Source organism: Cygnus atratus, chromosome Z, assembly GCF_013377495.2.
Source record: "Cygnus atratus isolate AKBS03 ecotype Queensland, Australia chromosome Z, CAtr_DNAZoo_HiC_assembly, whole genome shotgun sequence".
Lineage (NCBI taxonomy): Eukaryota > Metazoa > Chordata > Aves > Anseriformes > Anatidae > Cygnus > Cygnus atratus.
In genome coordinates, this window is record NC_066396.1 from 42747005 (window position 1) to 42766730 (window position 19726).

At 36.4% G+C, this 19726-nt stretch overlaps 1 protein-coding gene across 1 annotated transcript in view; it reads right to left on the minus strand.

Annotated features, from left to right (window-relative positions):
- Positions 1–3078: 3078 nt before the first annotated feature.
- RASEF (RAS and EF-hand domain containing) overlaps positions 3079–19726 on the minus strand; it is a 34414-nt gene continuing 17766 nt past the window's right edge. The window contains exons 8-17 of the mRNA XM_035565293.2: positions 18644–18728; positions 17718–17809; positions 14636–14870; positions 13510–13647; positions 13266–13413; positions 12233–12314; positions 10812–10926; positions 9809–9928; positions 5899–5975; positions 3079–3224 (exon numbers count right to left, since the gene is read on the minus strand). Coding sequence (XP_035421186.1) covers positions 3116–3224; positions 5899–5975; positions 9809–9928; positions 10812–10926; positions 12233–12314; positions 13266–13413; positions 13510–13647; positions 14636–14870; positions 17718–17809; positions 18644–18728 — 1201 coding nt within the window. The 3' untranslated portion in view covers positions 3079–3115. The remainder of the gene's footprint in view (positions 3225–5898; positions 5976–9808; positions 9929–10811; positions 10927–12232; positions 12315–13265; positions 13414–13509; positions 13648–14635; positions 14871–17717; positions 17810–18643; positions 18729–19726) is intronic.

Below are 19726 nucleotides of genomic sequence, written 5' to 3' on the forward strand. Positions count from 1 at the left end.
AGAAAGCAAGGTAACTTTTCAAAGCAAAACAATGGAAAGCCTCAAATATTCATTATTTCCATTTATAAATACATGGTTTTGTTTCCATATTTAAATATTTTTTCCAATTTCTCTTGCTTTAACACAAATTCTACCTGGTGTTATGTGAATATTCAGACTTGATGGAGCTGATCATAATAGGATTTCTAAAACCAGTTCCAACAGAGCTATAGTTATATCCCCATTCAATAGTGCTTTTTCTAGTAATTCATACCTTGATCATAAAACTAGTCCAAGGTAAAACTTCGTTAACAGTTTCCAACCCTGAATCTTACTTTATAAAAAACAAAAACAAAAAAAAAACACTGTTGCTTTACTTGACACATAAAAATTACATAGCTTAAAAAAAGTTATTTGGTTTGCATAGTTTGGCCAAATATCACAGGAGACATTTTGCTCATTAAAATAAATGAAAAAAGGTACCCAAAATGCCCATGGCCCAATCTGGCAGAGAAAAAAAAAAATAGGTCCCTGAATTCCTGTCCTTCAGCCAGGCTCTCTACAGGAATAGATATTCACATAGCACTCTGTATGAAAAGCACCTCAGATGTGAAATGAATTACTGCACATGCACACGTGCTAGGGCTAACTAAGGCTAACTAAGGATCTGGAAGTCACTTTTGAAAGGGGTACTCCACATTGTTACCATATTTGTGACTAGAAGGTAGAGGGTAATCTAATAGACTACAGCTACTGAAATTAAATGATTTAATCAGCTATTGAAAGGAGAGTTACAAAGGCCACAGCCAAACTGTTCTTGGTAGCAGCAGATGGTAAAAAACACAGCTAACCTAATCTACAACTGGCAATAGTCCATCTCTGCTTAAGTGCTTGGGAGGTTGGGAAAAAACATATCCTGAAATCTTTCTTGCAAACAAATTTATGTAATTTTCTGTACCCAAGCAAAATGTTTTTCTGATGTGGGCTTGTCAAGAAGGTTTACACAAATGTATTTCACCTTATTTATAGCAGGCCAAGACCACAGACTTGGTCAAACACTGTGATTCATCCAATGGACCATAGAACACCAAGCTCCAGTCTCAGTTCTGCAAGTTAAATGAAGTTAGTAACACTGAAGAAGCAGTATTTTGGAATGCAAGTAACAAGCTTATAATCACGACCTTTTCTTCTTGAGAAAATGCAAACCCCTACACGTTGTGAGCGTAAGCTCACTTCAGAAATCATTCATAGATCTTCTCCACCTCTCCTCTCTACTGCAGGAAGAACTATATGCAAGTACAACCCATATTGACTCTCCTTCCACCTTATTCCTTTGGAGACAAGTTTTAGACACAAAGATCACGAAAGATGCCCTCATCAGTTAGCTCAGCTAGGCATGGTTTTCTACTCAGAGAAACTCCAAATAGCTTCCCCTCAATATTTCAAAGAGGACACTAAACATGTCTTTTCTTTTAGGGCTGAAGTACAGTAAAGTGAAACAAAAATGTCTTATTTCTTCTGGCATTAGATTTCTTTGTCACGTTAAGAACAAGCTTTCATATAACTACCTATTAGCTGCTCTGGATCAAGAGGCTCGAAAAGATGCTTTAAAACACTGTTCCCCCTCCTTTAAAACAGTATTTTTTTTAACAATGATGAGCCTTCCTATTTCTAAGAACTCCACATTTTATACTACTGATAACATAGCTCAGGCTATACAGTGTTCAAATACAGCACTGATAAAACACAGTAGCAGCTGTTGGTCATATGGGTTTCCATTAAGTCCATAAAACTTTACTCAAGGTTGATTTATTGAGGCAGGTTTCAGCCTGGAGATATTTTCTATATATAAACAGAAAACACTGAAACAGTTCACTTGCTCTTAAGGGGTCCTAACCTAGTCCCATCAAAATTAGTGAAAGCTGAGGATTGTACCGTGATTGTTGACAACAGAAATACCTTCAATTTCTACTACACTATATGACTGTTGGGAACTATTATAAGCAATAACAACTCAGCTTTTAAAAATCCTGACACCTCTAACTATCACCTACTGGTATCTCAGAATTTTCTTAAATTTAGGCTACACTATTCTCATTAAGATAAGTGGTTGCTGTTCATTCCAGAGACTTTCAGTGAATAGCTCATACAGATGCTTGTGCATGTGCAGCAATTCTTCCACCTGCATGTCTAAAACTTCAAAAATGTCTAAAGAATATCCATTTAAAACAGACTCCTCTGTGCTATTACAAACCCTCAATTAATGTATAAATGGGAAGCATTTGAAAAACAAGCAAAAATTACAATCTCCATCTCTCTGTAACACTATTAATGGTCTAGTCTAAACAAAGAGGCAGGTACTGGATCATTAATTAATCTCAGTAACTCTACATATCACAGGTATTATAGATCTATCTGGGATTTGGAACTGTAATGGCCCACGCAAATGTTAATTTCACTTTTAAGCTGTGTAGGATCAGAAATAAAGTATGCTTCTCAGTTCTGAATCATACCTTAAGTCCCTAAATTAAATAAATTTTATCTCGCCAACTTTTGTAAAATTAAACCAGTACCCCATACACCCACCTCTGTCTTCTCCCAAGAGACCATTCTACTTCATGCCCTGAACTTGTAACTAGGCAACATTTTAATGGCTTGGGGTTTTCTTGGGAAATGTTTCATGAAGGTGTAACTTAAGGCCTTCAAAAAACTAGGTACATGGGCACGAGAAAAAAAGATGCAATTTTTTTCTTTTGCTATGAGTGATATTATATTATCTTATCATATTCTGTATGTAAGAAATATTGAGCCCATAAAGAAACAAGCAGGTAAAGAAGATAAAATATATTACAATATTTCATGCACTGACTGCTGCAGTATTGATTCTGAGCTCACTTCATTGAATTACAATACTTAAGAAAGGTGAAATCAGAGCCTACAGGACAAAGCAAGTGTATAAATATGAATTAGTAGAAAGCAGAGGCTGGACTTTTTCCATGATGTACAACTTCTAAATACACAAATGTATAAATCCATAGTAAAAAGAATACATAATTGAAATCCTTCATTTTTCTTTTTCTTTTTTTTTTAAATAGGTATATATGTATATGAGTTCTTTAAGTCAAGAGTCTGTCACTTAAACATTGCAACAGCTTTTTGTGAGTGCTGATTTTTTGACAGGCATCCCAGCCAAGCTGGTTATTGACCTCGTATCATCTTGATTATCACTTCGTTTTCTCACTTCACTGTGAAGGAAAAAAAAAAACAAAACACAATAAAAATACAGTCAGTGAATATATTTCTACACACATTCATGTTCACTATTTTGTTTCTGCAGGCATATCTTACACAGTTCACCACGACTTATTTATCTCCCATTAAAACACTAATACTATTGTTACTGCACCGAATCAACATGTCCCTCAAGTTTCCATTTGGGGGGACTGAATCAATATTTCTAAACAAATCACTGCTAATGTCAGAAATACAATTTCTGATATGTAAGAACACCCAAGCATTCTTTTTTTCCCCTGTCCTTTTATTTTGCTCATTTTTCTTTCATTTTTTTGCTTCAATACATTATCATAGAAACAGAGTATGTTCACAGCTGAAAGTATAAAACTAAATAACTGCAATTTCAGGTATGTATTTATCCTCAGAGGAAAAACACATTTTGTTGGATGTTTTGTTATAAACAAAAACTTAAAAATTGTGTACGTAAGAATGATTATTGATCCTGTATTCTTACACAGCCACTGTCATAGGGCATCCTAGAAAGGTCAAAAGCAAGTTCTAGAATTTCTTGCTATCATATGTATTACACATATACATATATAATTTAAATCCTCCTTATACCAGTAGAATAAATTCATGAAGTCCACTCAGAACACTGTAATATTCAATAAAACAAACAGTGGCAGAAAGGAACCCTGCAAAGAAGTAACAAATTAGCCTGTATGATATCTGCTCTAATGAAATGTTCGTTTAGAAATTTAAATTTCAAAATGAAATGCTTTTCTCAAAGAATAAGGATTACAAACTGGAGAAACTGAAGCCAACCATTCCAGACCAAATCTCTGGGTAGTATCTGAAGCATATAAGATTCAATGAACCTACTGAAGAAATATTTATTTTTTTTTTGAGATTCTGAAAAGAAGGGCTCCAACTGCCAAAATATCTTTATCCTTGAAACAGTTAAACAAATTTATCATGGTTAAACATTAGAGATCATTTTCCAACTGTGATTAATGTTATGGAACTATGCTATGTATGTTCTCTAATTTATAATTCACTGCTGCATTCATGGCCAGGTTCCTGGAAATGAGTCGTTTAACAAATCAGCTGTTAACAATAACAGACAAATAAATGCCTGTGTTCTTGCTGCAGCTGTGATGGAATCATTTTCCTGGAAATACAAGTGCTCTTGAAAGTCCAGTGTGAAGAAGCAATGATGCTCTCCAAGAAGCCAGTATTTTGTATTTAAGCCCTGTTAATTAATAGTGTTCTAACACTGAATTTAAAAAAAAAAAAAAAAAAAAAAAAAAGTTTGATTATTGCATTGAACTGCTGGAAAAATGAAATTAATTTGGTCTGTAATTCTGACCTTGAGTTCCCCGTATTAAACTGAAAAATCCGAGCCTGAGGATTTCTTATATATTACCAGGACTTCAAAATAATATTGTAACACAGGCCAGCTTGGAAAGGTAGCAAAAGTGTAACATTTGGCTCACACTTTATCACAGAAATAGCACATTGCTAAATAGATATAAAGCAGAGTTTCTGTCCTTCAAATAATTTAGAGACATCAAGGAAAATATGTGGGATTAGAATGGTCAGTAACAAAGCTGAATATATATTAACATACATGGAAGAATTAATTGTTAATTATATGCATAATTATATGCAAGTTGAATTAATTTATGCACATGAAAGAATTAAGAAAGTAAATCCACATACCACTAAAAATATGATTCATTCACCAACCAGGTTTTAAAATTGTGGGGTCCATAACTAAGCTCTAATTTAAATATTAATAATTAAGACAGCCACGTAACATTTGCAAGCAAAATTGTTACTTGATTAAACTGAGAATAAAACCCACCTTACATTATTGATAGATTTAACATGGTATTCCTTTTATAATATCATTTGTTGAATTTGACATTGGCACAATTTTAAGTATGTACATGTGTGTACATACGTACATACTTTGTATGTACATTCATATATAAAATATATTCAAATATGCATATTCAAATATTCAGCCCAGAAAGCCAGCCGTATCCCGGGCTGTATCAAAAGAAGCATGGCCAGCAGGGCGAGGGAGGTGATTGTCCCCCTCTACTCTGCTCTTGTGAGACCCCACCTGGAGCACTGCATTCAGCTCTTGGGCCCCCAGCACAAGAAGGACATGGACCTCTTAGAACAAGTCCAAAGGAGGGCCACAAAGAAGATCAAGGGGCTGGAGCACTTCTATGAAGACAGGCTGAGGTAGTTGTGGTCGTTCAGCCTGGAGAAGAAAAGACTCTGGGGACATCTCATTGCAGCCTTTCAGTACCTGAAGGGGGCCTACAGGAAAGCGGGAGAGGGACTCTTTGTCAGGGAATGGAGTGATAGGACAAGGGGTAATGGCTTTAAACTAAAAGAGAGTAGATTTAGATCAGAGATTCGTAAGAAATTCATTACTCAGAGGGTGGTGAGGCACTGGCACAGGCTGCCCAGAGAAGCTGTGGATGTCCCATCCCTGGAGGTGTTCAAGGCCAGGTTGGATGGGGCTTTGGGCAGCCTGGTCTGGTGGGAGGTGTCCCTGCCCATGGCAGGGGGCTGGAACTGGGTGATCTATAAGGTCCCTGTCAACTCAAACCATTCTATGTTTCTATGATTATATGTTTATTTGAAATTAGAAACACATCTACTTACCGAGCAAGATGAAGAACTGCTTCTACAATATTAGATCCATCTTTAGCACTTGTTTCACAGAAGAGTGCATTATAAGTCTGTGAGTGAAAAATAAAATGTTAAGCCAACTCAGTCGAAATGGTTCTCATCTGTATATGTATATTCAATTAAAAATAATTTCCTCAGTAACTCAATGAATTGGGACACATATATTTAAATGAACAGGATTTCACTTCAGTACTGGAAAAAAAAAAACAATTGCCTTTTAATTGTAATTTTTTATATTTGGTATATAACGAATTAACAAACTGAGTTAAAAATACATTGTAAGCTCAATGTCTGAACTGAATCTTCTTGTCCAAAAAACTGCAAAATAGGAAGACTTGCTAGGACAAGTTACCGAATCAGCCTGTTAGCTACTAAACTATATAACCTACAGCATCTGGTATTTTAGTTTAACCTACAGTTTAACCAGAAATATCATTCCATAAGTAACAGACATGCTACATGCCCATGTACAAATCAATCAATTGCACAATCACGCAGCAACCGAAGACACTACAGATTCTACATTTTTTTTCTGCAAAACATGGGATATGTGCACCCTTTATCCAACATATAAAAATATGCATAAAACTTGTCCATGCTATTTATCTCAGTGTTCCATTTTTCTATCTGTAGACATGGTAGGAATGCAAAACAATCCCTCAAAAGTGAAAATATTCAATTTGAAAGTTGAACACAATAAAAAAAGGTTTTTAGTATGTTAACAGCAAAAGGAGAACAGGAGACAACATTAGTTTGTTACCTGATGAGACGGTAACCTAACAATTGGGACATATATAAAGCATAAAAATTTAGTGCCTTCTTCATCTGTCTTCAACACCAGTGATGGGTCCTGGGATCCCTGGAGCCCTGAGCTGTAAGACCATGACTGTGGGAACGACAAACTCCCAGCCAATCTGAACTTGTGCATGTTTGCTACTCCCACTGGATGCATATATGTTTATCACAGAATGGCCGAGTTTGGAAGGGACCTCTGAAGATCATCTCGTCCAAGTGGGGCCCTATGGGATTCATCTTAGGATACTCAAAGAGCTCATTTACGTCATCACAAGACCTCTCTCAATCATTTTTCAACTGTCTTGGGAATCCAGAGAGGTACCAGTCACCTGAAAGCTGGCAAATGTCCCAGTTTTCAAGAAGTGCAAGAAAAGATCCTGGTAATTACAGGCCTAATTGTCAGTGTCATTTCAGTGCATGGTAAAATTATGGAGAAGACTATTCTGCAAGTTAGTGACAAACACTTGAAAGACATTGCAGTCATTGGTCATAGTCAACACAGGTTCACAAGGGGAAAATCCTGTTAAATGAACTTTCCTTTTATGACAAGGTTACCCACCTAACTGATCAAGGAAGCCAGTATATGTAAACTTTTTGGATTTCAGCAAAGCTTTTCATACTGATTCTCAGTCTCTCACTAACAGTTGGACAAAATGTCCAGCATATGCCTAGATAAATACATAATGCAATGGCTGATGAGTTGGGCTCAAAGGATTATAGTAAGTGGGCTTACATCAGGCTGGAGACCAGTAACTAGGGGGGGTTCCCCAGGGCTTCCTTTTGGGGTGAGTTCTCTTCAATGTTTTTATAAATGATCTGGACATGGGATTCAAATGCATATTAAGTAAATTCACAGATGACACTAAATTAGGAGGAACTGTTGACTCCCTCAACGGCAGAGAGGCCTTGCAGAAAGATCTCTAACATCTTTATCAATTATCTGGACAAGGAGATAGAGTGCACCCTCAGTAAGTTTGCAGACGACACCACATTGGGCAGGAGTGTTGATCTGTTTGAGGGTAGAAAGGCTCTACAGAGGGTTCTGTATAGGCTGGATCGATGGGACGAGGCCAACAGCAAAAGCTTCAACAAGACTAAGTGCCAGATCCCGAACTTGGGACACAACAACTTCATGCAACACTACATGCTGTGGGAAGAGTGTCTGAAAAGATGTTCATCGAAAAGTGACCTTGGGGTATTGGTCAGTTATCAGCTGAATATGAGCCAGCAGTGTGCTCAGGTGGCCAAGAAGGCCAACAGCATCCTGGTTTGTTCAAAAATAGTGTGGCAAGCAGGACTAGGGAAGTGATTGTCCTCCTGTATTCGGCTCTAGTGAGGCTACAGCGCAAGAACTGCGTTCTTTTTTGGGCCCCTTGTACAAGAAGGACACCGAGGTGCTGGAGCACATCCAAAGAAGGGCAATGAAGCTGGTGAAATGTACAGAGAACAAGTCGTATGAGGAGCAAATGAGGGAACTGGGATTATTTAGCATAGAGAAAAGTGGCTCAGTGGAAAGCTTATCACTCTCTACAACTACCTCAAAGGAGGCTGTAGCAGGGTGGTGGTCGATCTTTTCTCTCAAGCAACAAGCAATAGGACAAGAGGAAATGGCTTTAAGTTGCACCAAGGGTGGTTTACGTTGGATATCAAAAAAAATTTCTTCACTGAAAGGGGTGTGAAGCATTAGAACAGGCTGCCCAGGGAAGTAGTTGAGTCACCATCCCTAGAGATATTTAAAAGACTTGTAGATGTGGTGCTTAGGGACATGGATTAGGGACTTGGCAGTGCTAGGTTAACAATTGCACTTGATGACCTTAGAGATCTTTTCCAACCTAAATGATTCTATGATTCTATCTTGATAGACTAGAGGGTTGGGAAATCACCAACTGTATGAAATCTAATAAAGGCAATGCCAGATTCTGCACCTGATATAGAATCATACAATCACAGATATGGGGCAATCCTGGATATTTATACAGACTGGGGGTAAAGCAGCCCCACAGAAAGAGATACAGGGGTTCTGGTCGACATCAAGTTGAATATGAGTCAACAGTGTACCCTGACAGCCAAAAGGGCCAGCCATATCCTGGGGTGCCTCAAGCATAGCCTTGCCAGCCAGTCAAGGGAAGGGACTGTCCCGCTCTACTCTGCACCTCAAATACTGTGTGCAGTTTTGGGCACTACAATATAAGAAGGACATAAAACTATCAGACAGTATCCAAGCAAGGGCTACAACAATGGTGAAGGGTATAGAGGGGAAGATGTATGAGGAGCAGCTGAAGTCACTTGGTTTGTTAAGCCTAGAGTGGAGGCTGAGGGGTGGCCTCATGGCAGCCTGCAGCTTCTTCAAAAGGAGGATTGGAGGGCAGGCACTGATCCTTTCTCTCTGACAACCAGTGACAGGACCCAAGGGAATGGCATGAAACTGCATCAAGGGAGGTTCAGGTTGGACATCAGGAAAAGGTTCTTCACCAAAAGGATGGTTGGGCACTGGAACAGGCTCCCCAGGGAAGCAGTCAAGGCACTGAGCCTGACGTAGTTCAAGAAGCATTTGGACAACACTCTCAGACATGTGGTCTGATTTTTGGGTGGTCCTATGTGGAGCCAGGAGTTGAACTCAATGATCCTTGTGGGCTCCTTACAACTCAGGATATTCTACAATTCTAAGTCTCCCCCACTCACTAGTGAGGGTACTCACTAGTCACAAAGACTCTCACCCACTCACTAGTGTGCTTCATTTCATTGACAAAATTGCATTGGCAACTTCCCTCTGGAAGCAGAAAAGCTCAGTATCCTAGTATCCACTAGTATCCTACTATCCATCCTAGTATCCTAGTATCCACTCACTTCTGACCATAAAGACTGAGAAGAATATCCCAGCCTATAATTAAGTTCATCTCAGTGCAAATTTAGCCCAGCAAATGCCATCAAAATAGGAAAGCTTTCATTACAATTATCCATGAATCCTAATAACTAGATTTGAATAAAGGACCAGAAAATTACTTTTGTTTACAAGATTTTCACAGAGTTTTTGGATTATTAAGTTATTAAAACCATTTTATACTTAAAAGGTAGACATAGATCTTACCATAGCCAGCTTTTCTCCATAGTTTATAGGCACACATTTTTGCCCTTGTTCTGTAACTGCTTGACGGAGATCTGCTTTGTTTCCTACCATCATAATTGGAATATTCTCATGAGTTGCATCCTGTAAAAAGGATTTTACTTCTTTATTGCTAGAACACTGAGAATACAAACAGGTAACTAGCATCATCGTGTCATACTCACTTCCTTCCACACAAAAATTCTTGTGCACTTTCACAAAAAACGACAAATTATCTAAGTCATGCTGAGAACTTTTCATGACATAATCCATACTTGGAGCAGTCAGTTTAATATCAGCCTGCAAAGATCTGCATCTATAAGCCCTGTTACACAGCAAGGAGTTTCATGTGTTAAATTATAGTAATGGAAACAGTTATTATATCTAAAAGCTTTATGACAAAAATGCTACGGGAAGAGTGATCAACTGTTATACAATGATAAAAAACATAATTTGCTTTAAGAAGAGGAATTAAATATTTTGCTGACACTTTCCCTCCAATTAACCAAGTCTCTTACAACAGCAAAATCTTTTTCATCAAATTCAAATTTGTATTAAAATAAACAAGAAGTACTAACAGAAATAAATACTAAAAATTTCACTTGGACTATAGCTAATTTAGAGTATTTAATATACTGTTTTAAAATGCAGAGGCTCCATGGAATACTTCAGACACAACACGGATTCTGATATGGTCTCTCATGTTCATTTCAAAAGGAAGTGAATGGAAACAGTGTGATTACATGATACTCTTTCATTTTAAAGATGTATCAGTTTTAACACTGATTATGTCAGAATACACTTTAATACCCTTAGAACTTCAGTTTCCCTTGAACTTCTACAAGAGATTGCAGTTTGGCTAATTCCATCCTTACTGAAGTCAAGTCAATCTAAACGGACTCTGGAATTCTAAAGTAAAAAAATAAGCTTTCCAACGGGAATAAATGCAATAAAACATAGTCTGTAAGTTGCATGTTAAGGTCCTTACCTCAATCATATCCACCCACTCTCGCACATTAAGAAAGCTTTTTTCACATGTTACATCATATAACAGTAAGACACCATCTGCTCTTCTGAAGTATGATTTAGCAATACTTCGGAATCTTTTAGAAAAAAAAAAAGACGTCACATTTTCAAAAAAAAATTAAGATTTAACAACATTACATATTACATTTATTATTACATTACATATTACATATTACATTATTATTTAACAGCATTACATTATTACACTACTAAGATTCTCTCCACATTATAAAATGTGTTTTCTCAAGCTTTTTTCATAACTACTTCCGGAAAACTGCTTACGCAGCTCTCCATAAAAATCCATAGGATTCTATCCTAATCTTATAAAGAACCTTTTGTATGAAAACCATGTATAGTGTATCTATTACAAATATCTACTTCTCACTGTATTTTTTATTAGCTGGCAAGGGCTTTTTGCTTATGTATAAGTTCATAACTTGAGTGGGTTACTCTGATATGTTTGAAAAAATATGAAACCAATAAACTTATACCAGGAATGAATCCATCAGTTATCTTTAGTCATCTACAGACATCATAACACAGTCTACTTAACAACCATGCTGCAATCAGGTATTTATACATATATTAAAATATTCTCCACAAACTTATTACGTGGGAGAAGAATGACTTGGCCTCTGACTACCTATGTCACATAAACACTCTTTTAGGCAAAAGTAAACACATACAGCTCAATACACATCTTTGCCAGTGAACAGATAAAACTGACTTCTAAGGCGTTAGATTAAACCCATAATGAGCTACAAGGTGCCAATGAAGTAATGACTCTGCAAGAAAGCATGTCATAGGATTCTGTCAAATTCTACACAGCAATTTGAAGTACATTGCTTGCACACTCAGCAGTCTGTACAATTCTGCCATATGTTGTTCGAAATCTTTGGAGAGAAGAGAGATTTTTCATATACTAACTACAATGCAAATCAGCGCCAGGAATTTCAAGGAAAGTGTAAGTAAAGAATATCTCAAGGATAAACTTGTTCAGAAATACAGATCTGTAAGGACAAAGAAGGCAAAAGAGTAAAAATGGAAGAAACAATGTACATCTATTCCATCTTTTTGTATTGCAAGAGAGGGACATATGGATGTAATTAATTAATGCTGTGTTGAACCTCAGCCAGCTCTCTCTGCAGAGAGAAAAGACTATCTTGGGCATCACCAAAGCTAACAAATAAACATTCCACCTGTCTCAGTCTCAGCAGTGCAACATCACATCTGTCTACAGACATCTACATATGGTGGTCGTAATGACTTATTTACTATCGATCCATGTAATATTTATTGGATTTTTTTTTACCTAGATGAGAAAGGTAATATGTAATTTAGGAAAAAAAATTGAAATGACTTAAGTTGCATGTAATCACTAACCTCTCCTGCCCAGCCGTGTCCCACAGCTGTAGCACTGTAGGTTCTCCATCAACAATTAGTCTTTTCATTTGAAAATCCACCCCTGAAAAGAATAATACATGTAGTCTAATCAAAAATATCAAAAACCTTTAAAAAACACAAAAAATGCAATGTTAACTGCTATATTATGTAGCACATATTTCAAACTACATCTCTTGTGATAGATTGTCTGATTTCAATAACTCACATCACCCCGAGCTGCAAAAATCCCATGAATATGGCAATGCATACTTCATTTGTACTTAGAAAAACATTTGAAGGCATATTGTTCCCACACATTTTCCCAGGTGCACTGATACAAATCTGGCATTATGATCAACAAACAGGAAGATCCCTCTGCACTCCATTTTGCAAAATACTTTTATAGATGAATTTTTTTTATAATACAGACTTTATTTCAAATCCCCAAAAAAACTAAAAATAAGTAAATTAGACAAAAATTCTAAGACAAAGCCAATGAAACAAATAGATAACTATGGTTTGATTGGAAGGCAAACATTCAGTCTTTGGAAACAGTAAGACACGTTTCTTAGCTGACATCTATATTAATACACACAACAAGACAGTCAGAAATCTCTCCAGCTTCAATGACTCTTTGAGAAATGGAGATAAAGAATAGTACTAAAGAAATAAAAGGTGAGTATGAAAGACTAAGGAAAGACAAAAGAGCTGAGGAAACCAGACAGCCATGAAAAATGTGAAAAAGACTGTAAATGCATTCTAAGTTCATTACTCTGAAACTGCATTTTTTGGTACTTTCTGTTGTTCAGGAACAGGCTTTGTGCTTTACAAAGAGGAAGTAGATCAGAGCACTGCCCTATTATCCACTCAAAATAACAGTTATACACTTCTAAACTTTAGTGCTTAATTAGATCTTACAGCCTAAGAAAGTGCAAGTGGGTATGTATTGAGGAAACCCTAGCAATCTTTTCACCCACTAGCTTTGCATAACAGCAGTGATATTCACGTTAGAATTTTAAGTGAACAACTGTACCTAGGGTTGCACTGGTATTGCCTCTAAATTCATTCTTGCAAAGTCTCATAAGGAAACTGGATTTTCCCACTGCTGCATCTCCAGCAAGAACAATCTTGTAAGCCTTCTCTGAACTTGGGTATTTTGGAGTACATTCTGTTGCACCTGACTGAAAATACAAAGAATCCACTTGATTCACATATACAAATATTTAAAATACAGTTCTCTATATCAATCACTTTTTTCCCCGTAAAGAACTGGTTACCTGAGGAATCAGAGCAGATATGTATTTCCTTGTTGAAGCAACTGAGCTGCTTCGACTTACTGGTCTTGAGGGCTTCCAATCTAATATTGTACTGCCATTATCAGGACTGTATGCTTCTTCATCCCTGATCTCTGGAACCTGAAAGTATAAGCCAATGTGTCACTTTCAGTGCAGAAAGTATGCTCTTTTTTGGAATGACACTGCTGAGACTGATTGAAATCTTTTTGTTTGTTTGTTTGTTTTAAATAAAGGATCAAACAAAACTGTGTAATTCTAGTTGAAATTCTGTTCTTATTCTGATCCTATATCTGAGAGTTTAAGCAGCTGTCTTAAGTCATATACTCTCCTAGGAGGATAAATAACACTCACAGCCACTTCTACAGCAGGTTCAATAGAAAACTCTATTAGAGTATATTTCAGTATTCTCTGATGTGTTCATTTTTCCATCTTGAGAACACTAGCAAATTCTGAAGAAATCTTGTAAGAACTTTCTGTAGCAGTTCCATACACTAGCGGAACTGCATTTGCTGTTTACTAGAGCCGACATTCTGTCCTTGAATGTTGGCTACTTGGGACACAAGCTTTCAGGACAGGATCCAGGTAAAGCAAATTAGTGTCCCTATGGAAAACTTCAACTTCAAAAATAATTGCAATTAGCAAATACTTTATTTCAAAGCTTATTTTACAAAAAATAAGAGTTTCCCTACATGACATTACTGTATGCTATTAATACTCAAGCTCTCATATATGTGATTTTTTCATTCATTGCTATAGCACAGCAAGAGAAAGTGAGCTGAAACCTTCTACAGTATCTGCTTTTAAATCATTACAAAAAGATCTCCTGTCTCCTGGTTGTTAAACAACCTTCAAAAATATTAAATGTAATTCAAAAATGATTTATTGCTTCAAAAGCCTACTAGAAAAAGTCAAAACATACATTTTCTCTTAAAGAGGAGTAACTGTTTAAGAACGCTACAAAAAACTGTCACTAATAATAATAAATACACGTAACCCACATACTTAGGTTTTATCTATGGGAAAATTTCCATTTCATTTTAAAAATAGGAAGTGGATTTTGTCTCCAACCAAAGGTCTTTCTTAGAGAGGCAGTAAGTCTGGCACTTACATCTGTATCAGAAGCATCACCACCAAAGCCTTCTTGCATACACTGCGACCTTTGAAAAAGTCTTTGTTGCCTGTATTCCACTTCTGAATCATATTCATTTGAATCTCTCAGAGTAGACAAACCACTGTCAAAACAGCTCTCAGGTAAGCTGTCAACTTCACAGTTTATCCTTTGCATGGGGTCACAGAGGGCTAAAGAATCATAATCTTCATCCACACATGAAGAATGAGATGATCTAAAACACAAGTATTGAAAAAGAAAGACAACAAAACAAACAAATTTTATTTCACAATTGTTTTTTCCAGCAAAATCTGAACCATTTCAGAATGTTCAGTTCTTAGAAATGCTAACTATAAAGTTTAAGACATATGTCACTGCCCTACTTTGGCTTTCTAAATATTTTTTTCTAAAATCATATTTCTTAGGAATCTCAGATTATATACTTACTGCCCAAGTCTCAGTAAGAACCCCAGTTTATTTATATGCAGAAAAAATAATTGCTTAAAAAAATCTGAAAATTGACATACTATGAAGACATCAAAGACAGAAAATGACTGTACATTGCTGATGGTTTAGCTAACTTTGGCCTTGATATGAGCAAATAATAGCAAAACACAAAAAAATAGTCATGGTATACTGTATCTTATTTATTCTAATACATCCAGGCTTTTGCTCACAGAGGCACATGGGCCAATAATTACTAACTAAAAATACAGAAAAGAGGACAACTGAGTTCAAAAGCTCAGAGATGGTAGAAGAAGAAGCCACTGTTTTGTTACAGTTTGGTAGACCATGCAAAACTTTCTTTACATGAAAGCCCTTTCTTTCCTCTCTCCCTTCCTTCAAAGGCCATCGTTTTTATTTTCATCCTGGATGCTATAGCATAGAAAAACACTTAAATGGATGCAGTAATGACTATATGGATTACAGAACAAAATGATTTACTTTTTAATTGTGCAAAAGAAGCTACAGAAAAGAAAGATGAATAGAACAAATCTTAAAAGAATCAATCTTTTAAAAAAGTGTACCAATCATTAACCTGCTCTGCACCAAGACAGGGACAGGCACAAATTAAAGTGAGGTAGAAAAGATCTCCAAGTCACAGTGAAGAAGACAGAAACAGTTTGGTTCTGTGCTATGGGAATGGATGTGAAGCACTAAACTGCTACAACAGACAATGTCAACAACAGACAGTGTCAGCATCAATCCTTGTAAAGTTGGTTTTCTGCCAGAGAGGCTGGGACCTCCCAATACAACGGCACACCACAGAGGAGCACAATGGGGAGAATCATGGAATTACGAAGCTGTTACTGAATCAAATGCAAGTACCCAAATACAGGGGTGATAGAGTCATCATTGTCACACACAACAACATGCAGAACTGTTTAATTTCCATCTTTGCAGACTATTGAATACCCACATGAACAAGCATTATCCTTACTGTGGAATATCACAGCATCCTTGCAATTTGTATTCACATACCTGCTAGCCTATAGCAAATTACTGACATACAAAAAATGGTGCATGCAGTAACAAAGTTAAGCTTGTCAGACATCCACTGAAATAAAGGTCTTTATTATTCAATTTTCAGCCTCACTGAAGCATGGATTCAATGCTGGGTATTTCATATGTGCTTCAAGTGAGTTAGACCAAGACATATTATGCAGCTAAAAAAAGAAAAAGTGTACTTACTAACATAAATTGCTTAGAACATGTTAGAATGCAAATCAGTATCTCTTAATGCTGACCTGATGTCAGGAGACAAAGTACTTGATATGAACAGGTTTGGGGACATTTATATCTCCCTTCATACTATTAAATCATACCTAATAGGAGTAAGTTTTATTCCTGCCACATAAACTCTCTTCTAAAGTAGCTTGCATTTCTCACCTTTATGAAAATGGAAGGATTGCACCAAGCAGCAGTTATTAATAAATATTCTCAGAGAAGGACAACACTAGCATCCAAAGATATTTTAGTAATTCCTTCCCTAACCTCAGAAGATTACTCAATCTAATATGCAACTTAGTAATGGCTGGCTCTCACAAAATTCCCCAGCAGAGGGAAATTGGTATTATCTGCGTTCAGCAGAAGGAATCATTCTGTGACAAACAAAATTTTATAGCCTGCAAACACATGGAAACAGCAGAGCAACAGTACTGAATGAATGTGGATATTATTGGTGTGAAGCAGAAGACAACTCAATCACTACCAAAGACTTTAATCCCACTGGCAAAATATAAAACACAGGCTACTAAGAACTCTAAACAGAGATCTCTGTAGTGTTTGAAGTAATACCAAAAGAACAGTAAGACAAAATAATCTATCATTTGAGTAAGAACACACATTTTTAATGGCAATTCCAGCTATTTCAAAACAAAACAAAACCAAAAGTTTCACAAAATAGCATGACCTAGAGCACTCAAAGTTGTACCCAGTGCTCAGTGATGTCAATGAGAGTCTCTGCAATGATCAGAGGAAGTTCTGATCAATGACTTCCATTCATTAGGTACAAAACCAATAAAGCTCTGACCAAATATGATACTTGTGTTTAGATAATTTCCTGTTCTCTGTGGCTTTTATTCTGTTAATATCCAAGTGCATTCACTATTCTTGCATGTCAGTGGGAGATGAGGATGTTTATTCTCCTGAAGAATTAGGCCTATATACTTTTGTAATTATTACAGGAAAAAAACAGACACATAGGGTAAAGATATGAACAAAACTGTCTTATTTCCTAAGTACTGAGGAGGCCAGGTAATAGAGGTCCTCAGTAGATTTTTGGTTTTTTGCAGACAAGGATGGGAGATTAAAAATAAAACTAGCAACAAAATAGCCTAAGAGTAAACAAAAGGCTGTCTGACCTTTCTGCAATTTACCATTACCACTGAACAGAGTTTTCCTGAGCTGAAATCACTGAAAAGATTCCTCTTAACTTCACTGTACTTTGGATCTTATGCTATGGCCACATTTATTTTGAATCAAGAAGAATTGTTTTCTCTCTTATTTGACAATACTTGACTTTCTAAGACATTTGTGATGCCTAGTCTTTTTAAACTTAGTAAAAGCAAACCTGGCTTACCTGTCATATTGTGGGTTTAGAGGAGACTGTCCACCACTGCATTTGGGACTGCTTCTAGAAATGGTACTTCCTGGTGAGGTGTTTGCTAACCGCTGAGACAGATACATAACAAATGCTTAAATTTGATGAACATACAGTAAGCATCTATATTCATCATGATAAAAGCATCAATCATCAAAATTAGTACTGTATATTTTCATGTATATCCAACCACTTTTTTTTAATTAAACATCATCCTTTAAATATGACTGGATGCCAAAAGGTCCACTACATCTACTATTTTAGGCTCCACTGTTGCCATAATACTGGACCTGCTAGCCACACTCAATCACAAGATGATGGAATTTCCAAGAGGATTATTTCATTAACTATACCTATGAGATTTTGAGATCTCAATATTTTGAAAATATCACGTTTGAGATCTCAGTATTGAACATATCACGTTGACTACTACCTTAAGAAGGAAAATGTCACCAGCTGAGATGTAGTTTCCCTCCCTTGCATGCGTTTCAGGGCATGGCAGCAAATTGAATTCCCATTCAATTTTCCCCCTTTCCTGGCAAGTATTCTCTCTGTGGGCCCATTATTCTGGCTTCACTCTTCTAAAACAGTTACTTGCTTTCTTGGTGATGCAAGAGCTTGCCCGATTACTAGTTTTGGAGATTAGCAGGTTTCCACAAATATAATAATAATAATAAGTAATACCACAAAATAGCAATATAGAGTAGATTTTTTGTGACTTTCAGTCCTTCCATTCTCTGATTTGAAGGATGCTGTGTTACATCTGCTACAACAGATGCCTGTACAACTGCGATAGCCCTGAGTGAGGGCCTACTACCAGCAGTCCCTGTTAGTCTTTTAGTTTGCATTTGGTGTGCTATTTCTTACAGCTAAAAGTATAACATTACAAACTTATAATTACATACCAATGACCTGTTGAACTTGCTGAAACTGTTTTCAAGTGCACTTCTTAAACCGTCATTGCTGTCATGTAGTTTTCTGTTAGCTGATCTAACAAAAAAATATAGTTTAACTTGCAGGAGTACAGCAAAGAACAATAAATATATATATAACTTATAGCAAAGAAAAATTTGAAAAAACACATAGTTTTTTTTTAAAAAAGCTTTCTTCTTCTTTAGGTGAACAGCAAGGAGTAATGTGGGACCAGAATTGTGATGTCAGATAAACAAATGATTGTTGATAAAATAAAGCACTGTAAAGTTCAGCCTCCAGTGGCAGTCTGGGAAACCCTGTTTCACTTCCATGTTACGATCTGTGGTCATCTGAGAGGTTGAAAGACACAAACAAAAAAACACCTATGGGGGAGTAAACTGTTACAGACATTCCTGAAATAAAACATAACTATCCTTTAAGTGTTGCTGAGACTACTTTAAACACAGATGTGATTCAGCTGCTTGAAAGAAAGAATGTGATTAAGAATGAACTAAAGATATAACAAACTATTCATTGTGATCCTCCTTGAAAGCAAAACTCTCTGTGTGCCTAGTATAGTACTGCATACACTTACTGCTTTCCAGATAATAGTAAGACTGGGAGTTACTGGAGAAGAAAAGTCAATAAAAAAGGGGCCAAAGTAATGATATTTAGAATAGTATGGATAGACTCAAATCTCATTCAGTTTATCAGAAAGGCTAAGAAAAAAAAATAGGAAAAGGAAAAAAAAATGTTGGTGGTTCCACTGTGACACACTACCAAATACTAAATTCAAGAAGTTGCCACCTGCGCCGGCTAAATATTCAATACCTCCTGGCTGCCTGAGTCACTGGAGAGCTCAGTCTAAAAGCAAATGGCACAGGATGACTCTCCAAGTCTCCACATAACAAGTAGCATGAAAAAAAAAAAAAAAAAAAAAAAAACAGAAGTTTTAGAATGCATAAACAGAACATGGGTAGGCTACCAAAAACTTGATTGTATTGAAGTTGTCTGGTGCACAATTACTTTAAGCTAAAAATAAGAATCAGGAATGCAACTAATGCCATTCTAAATGG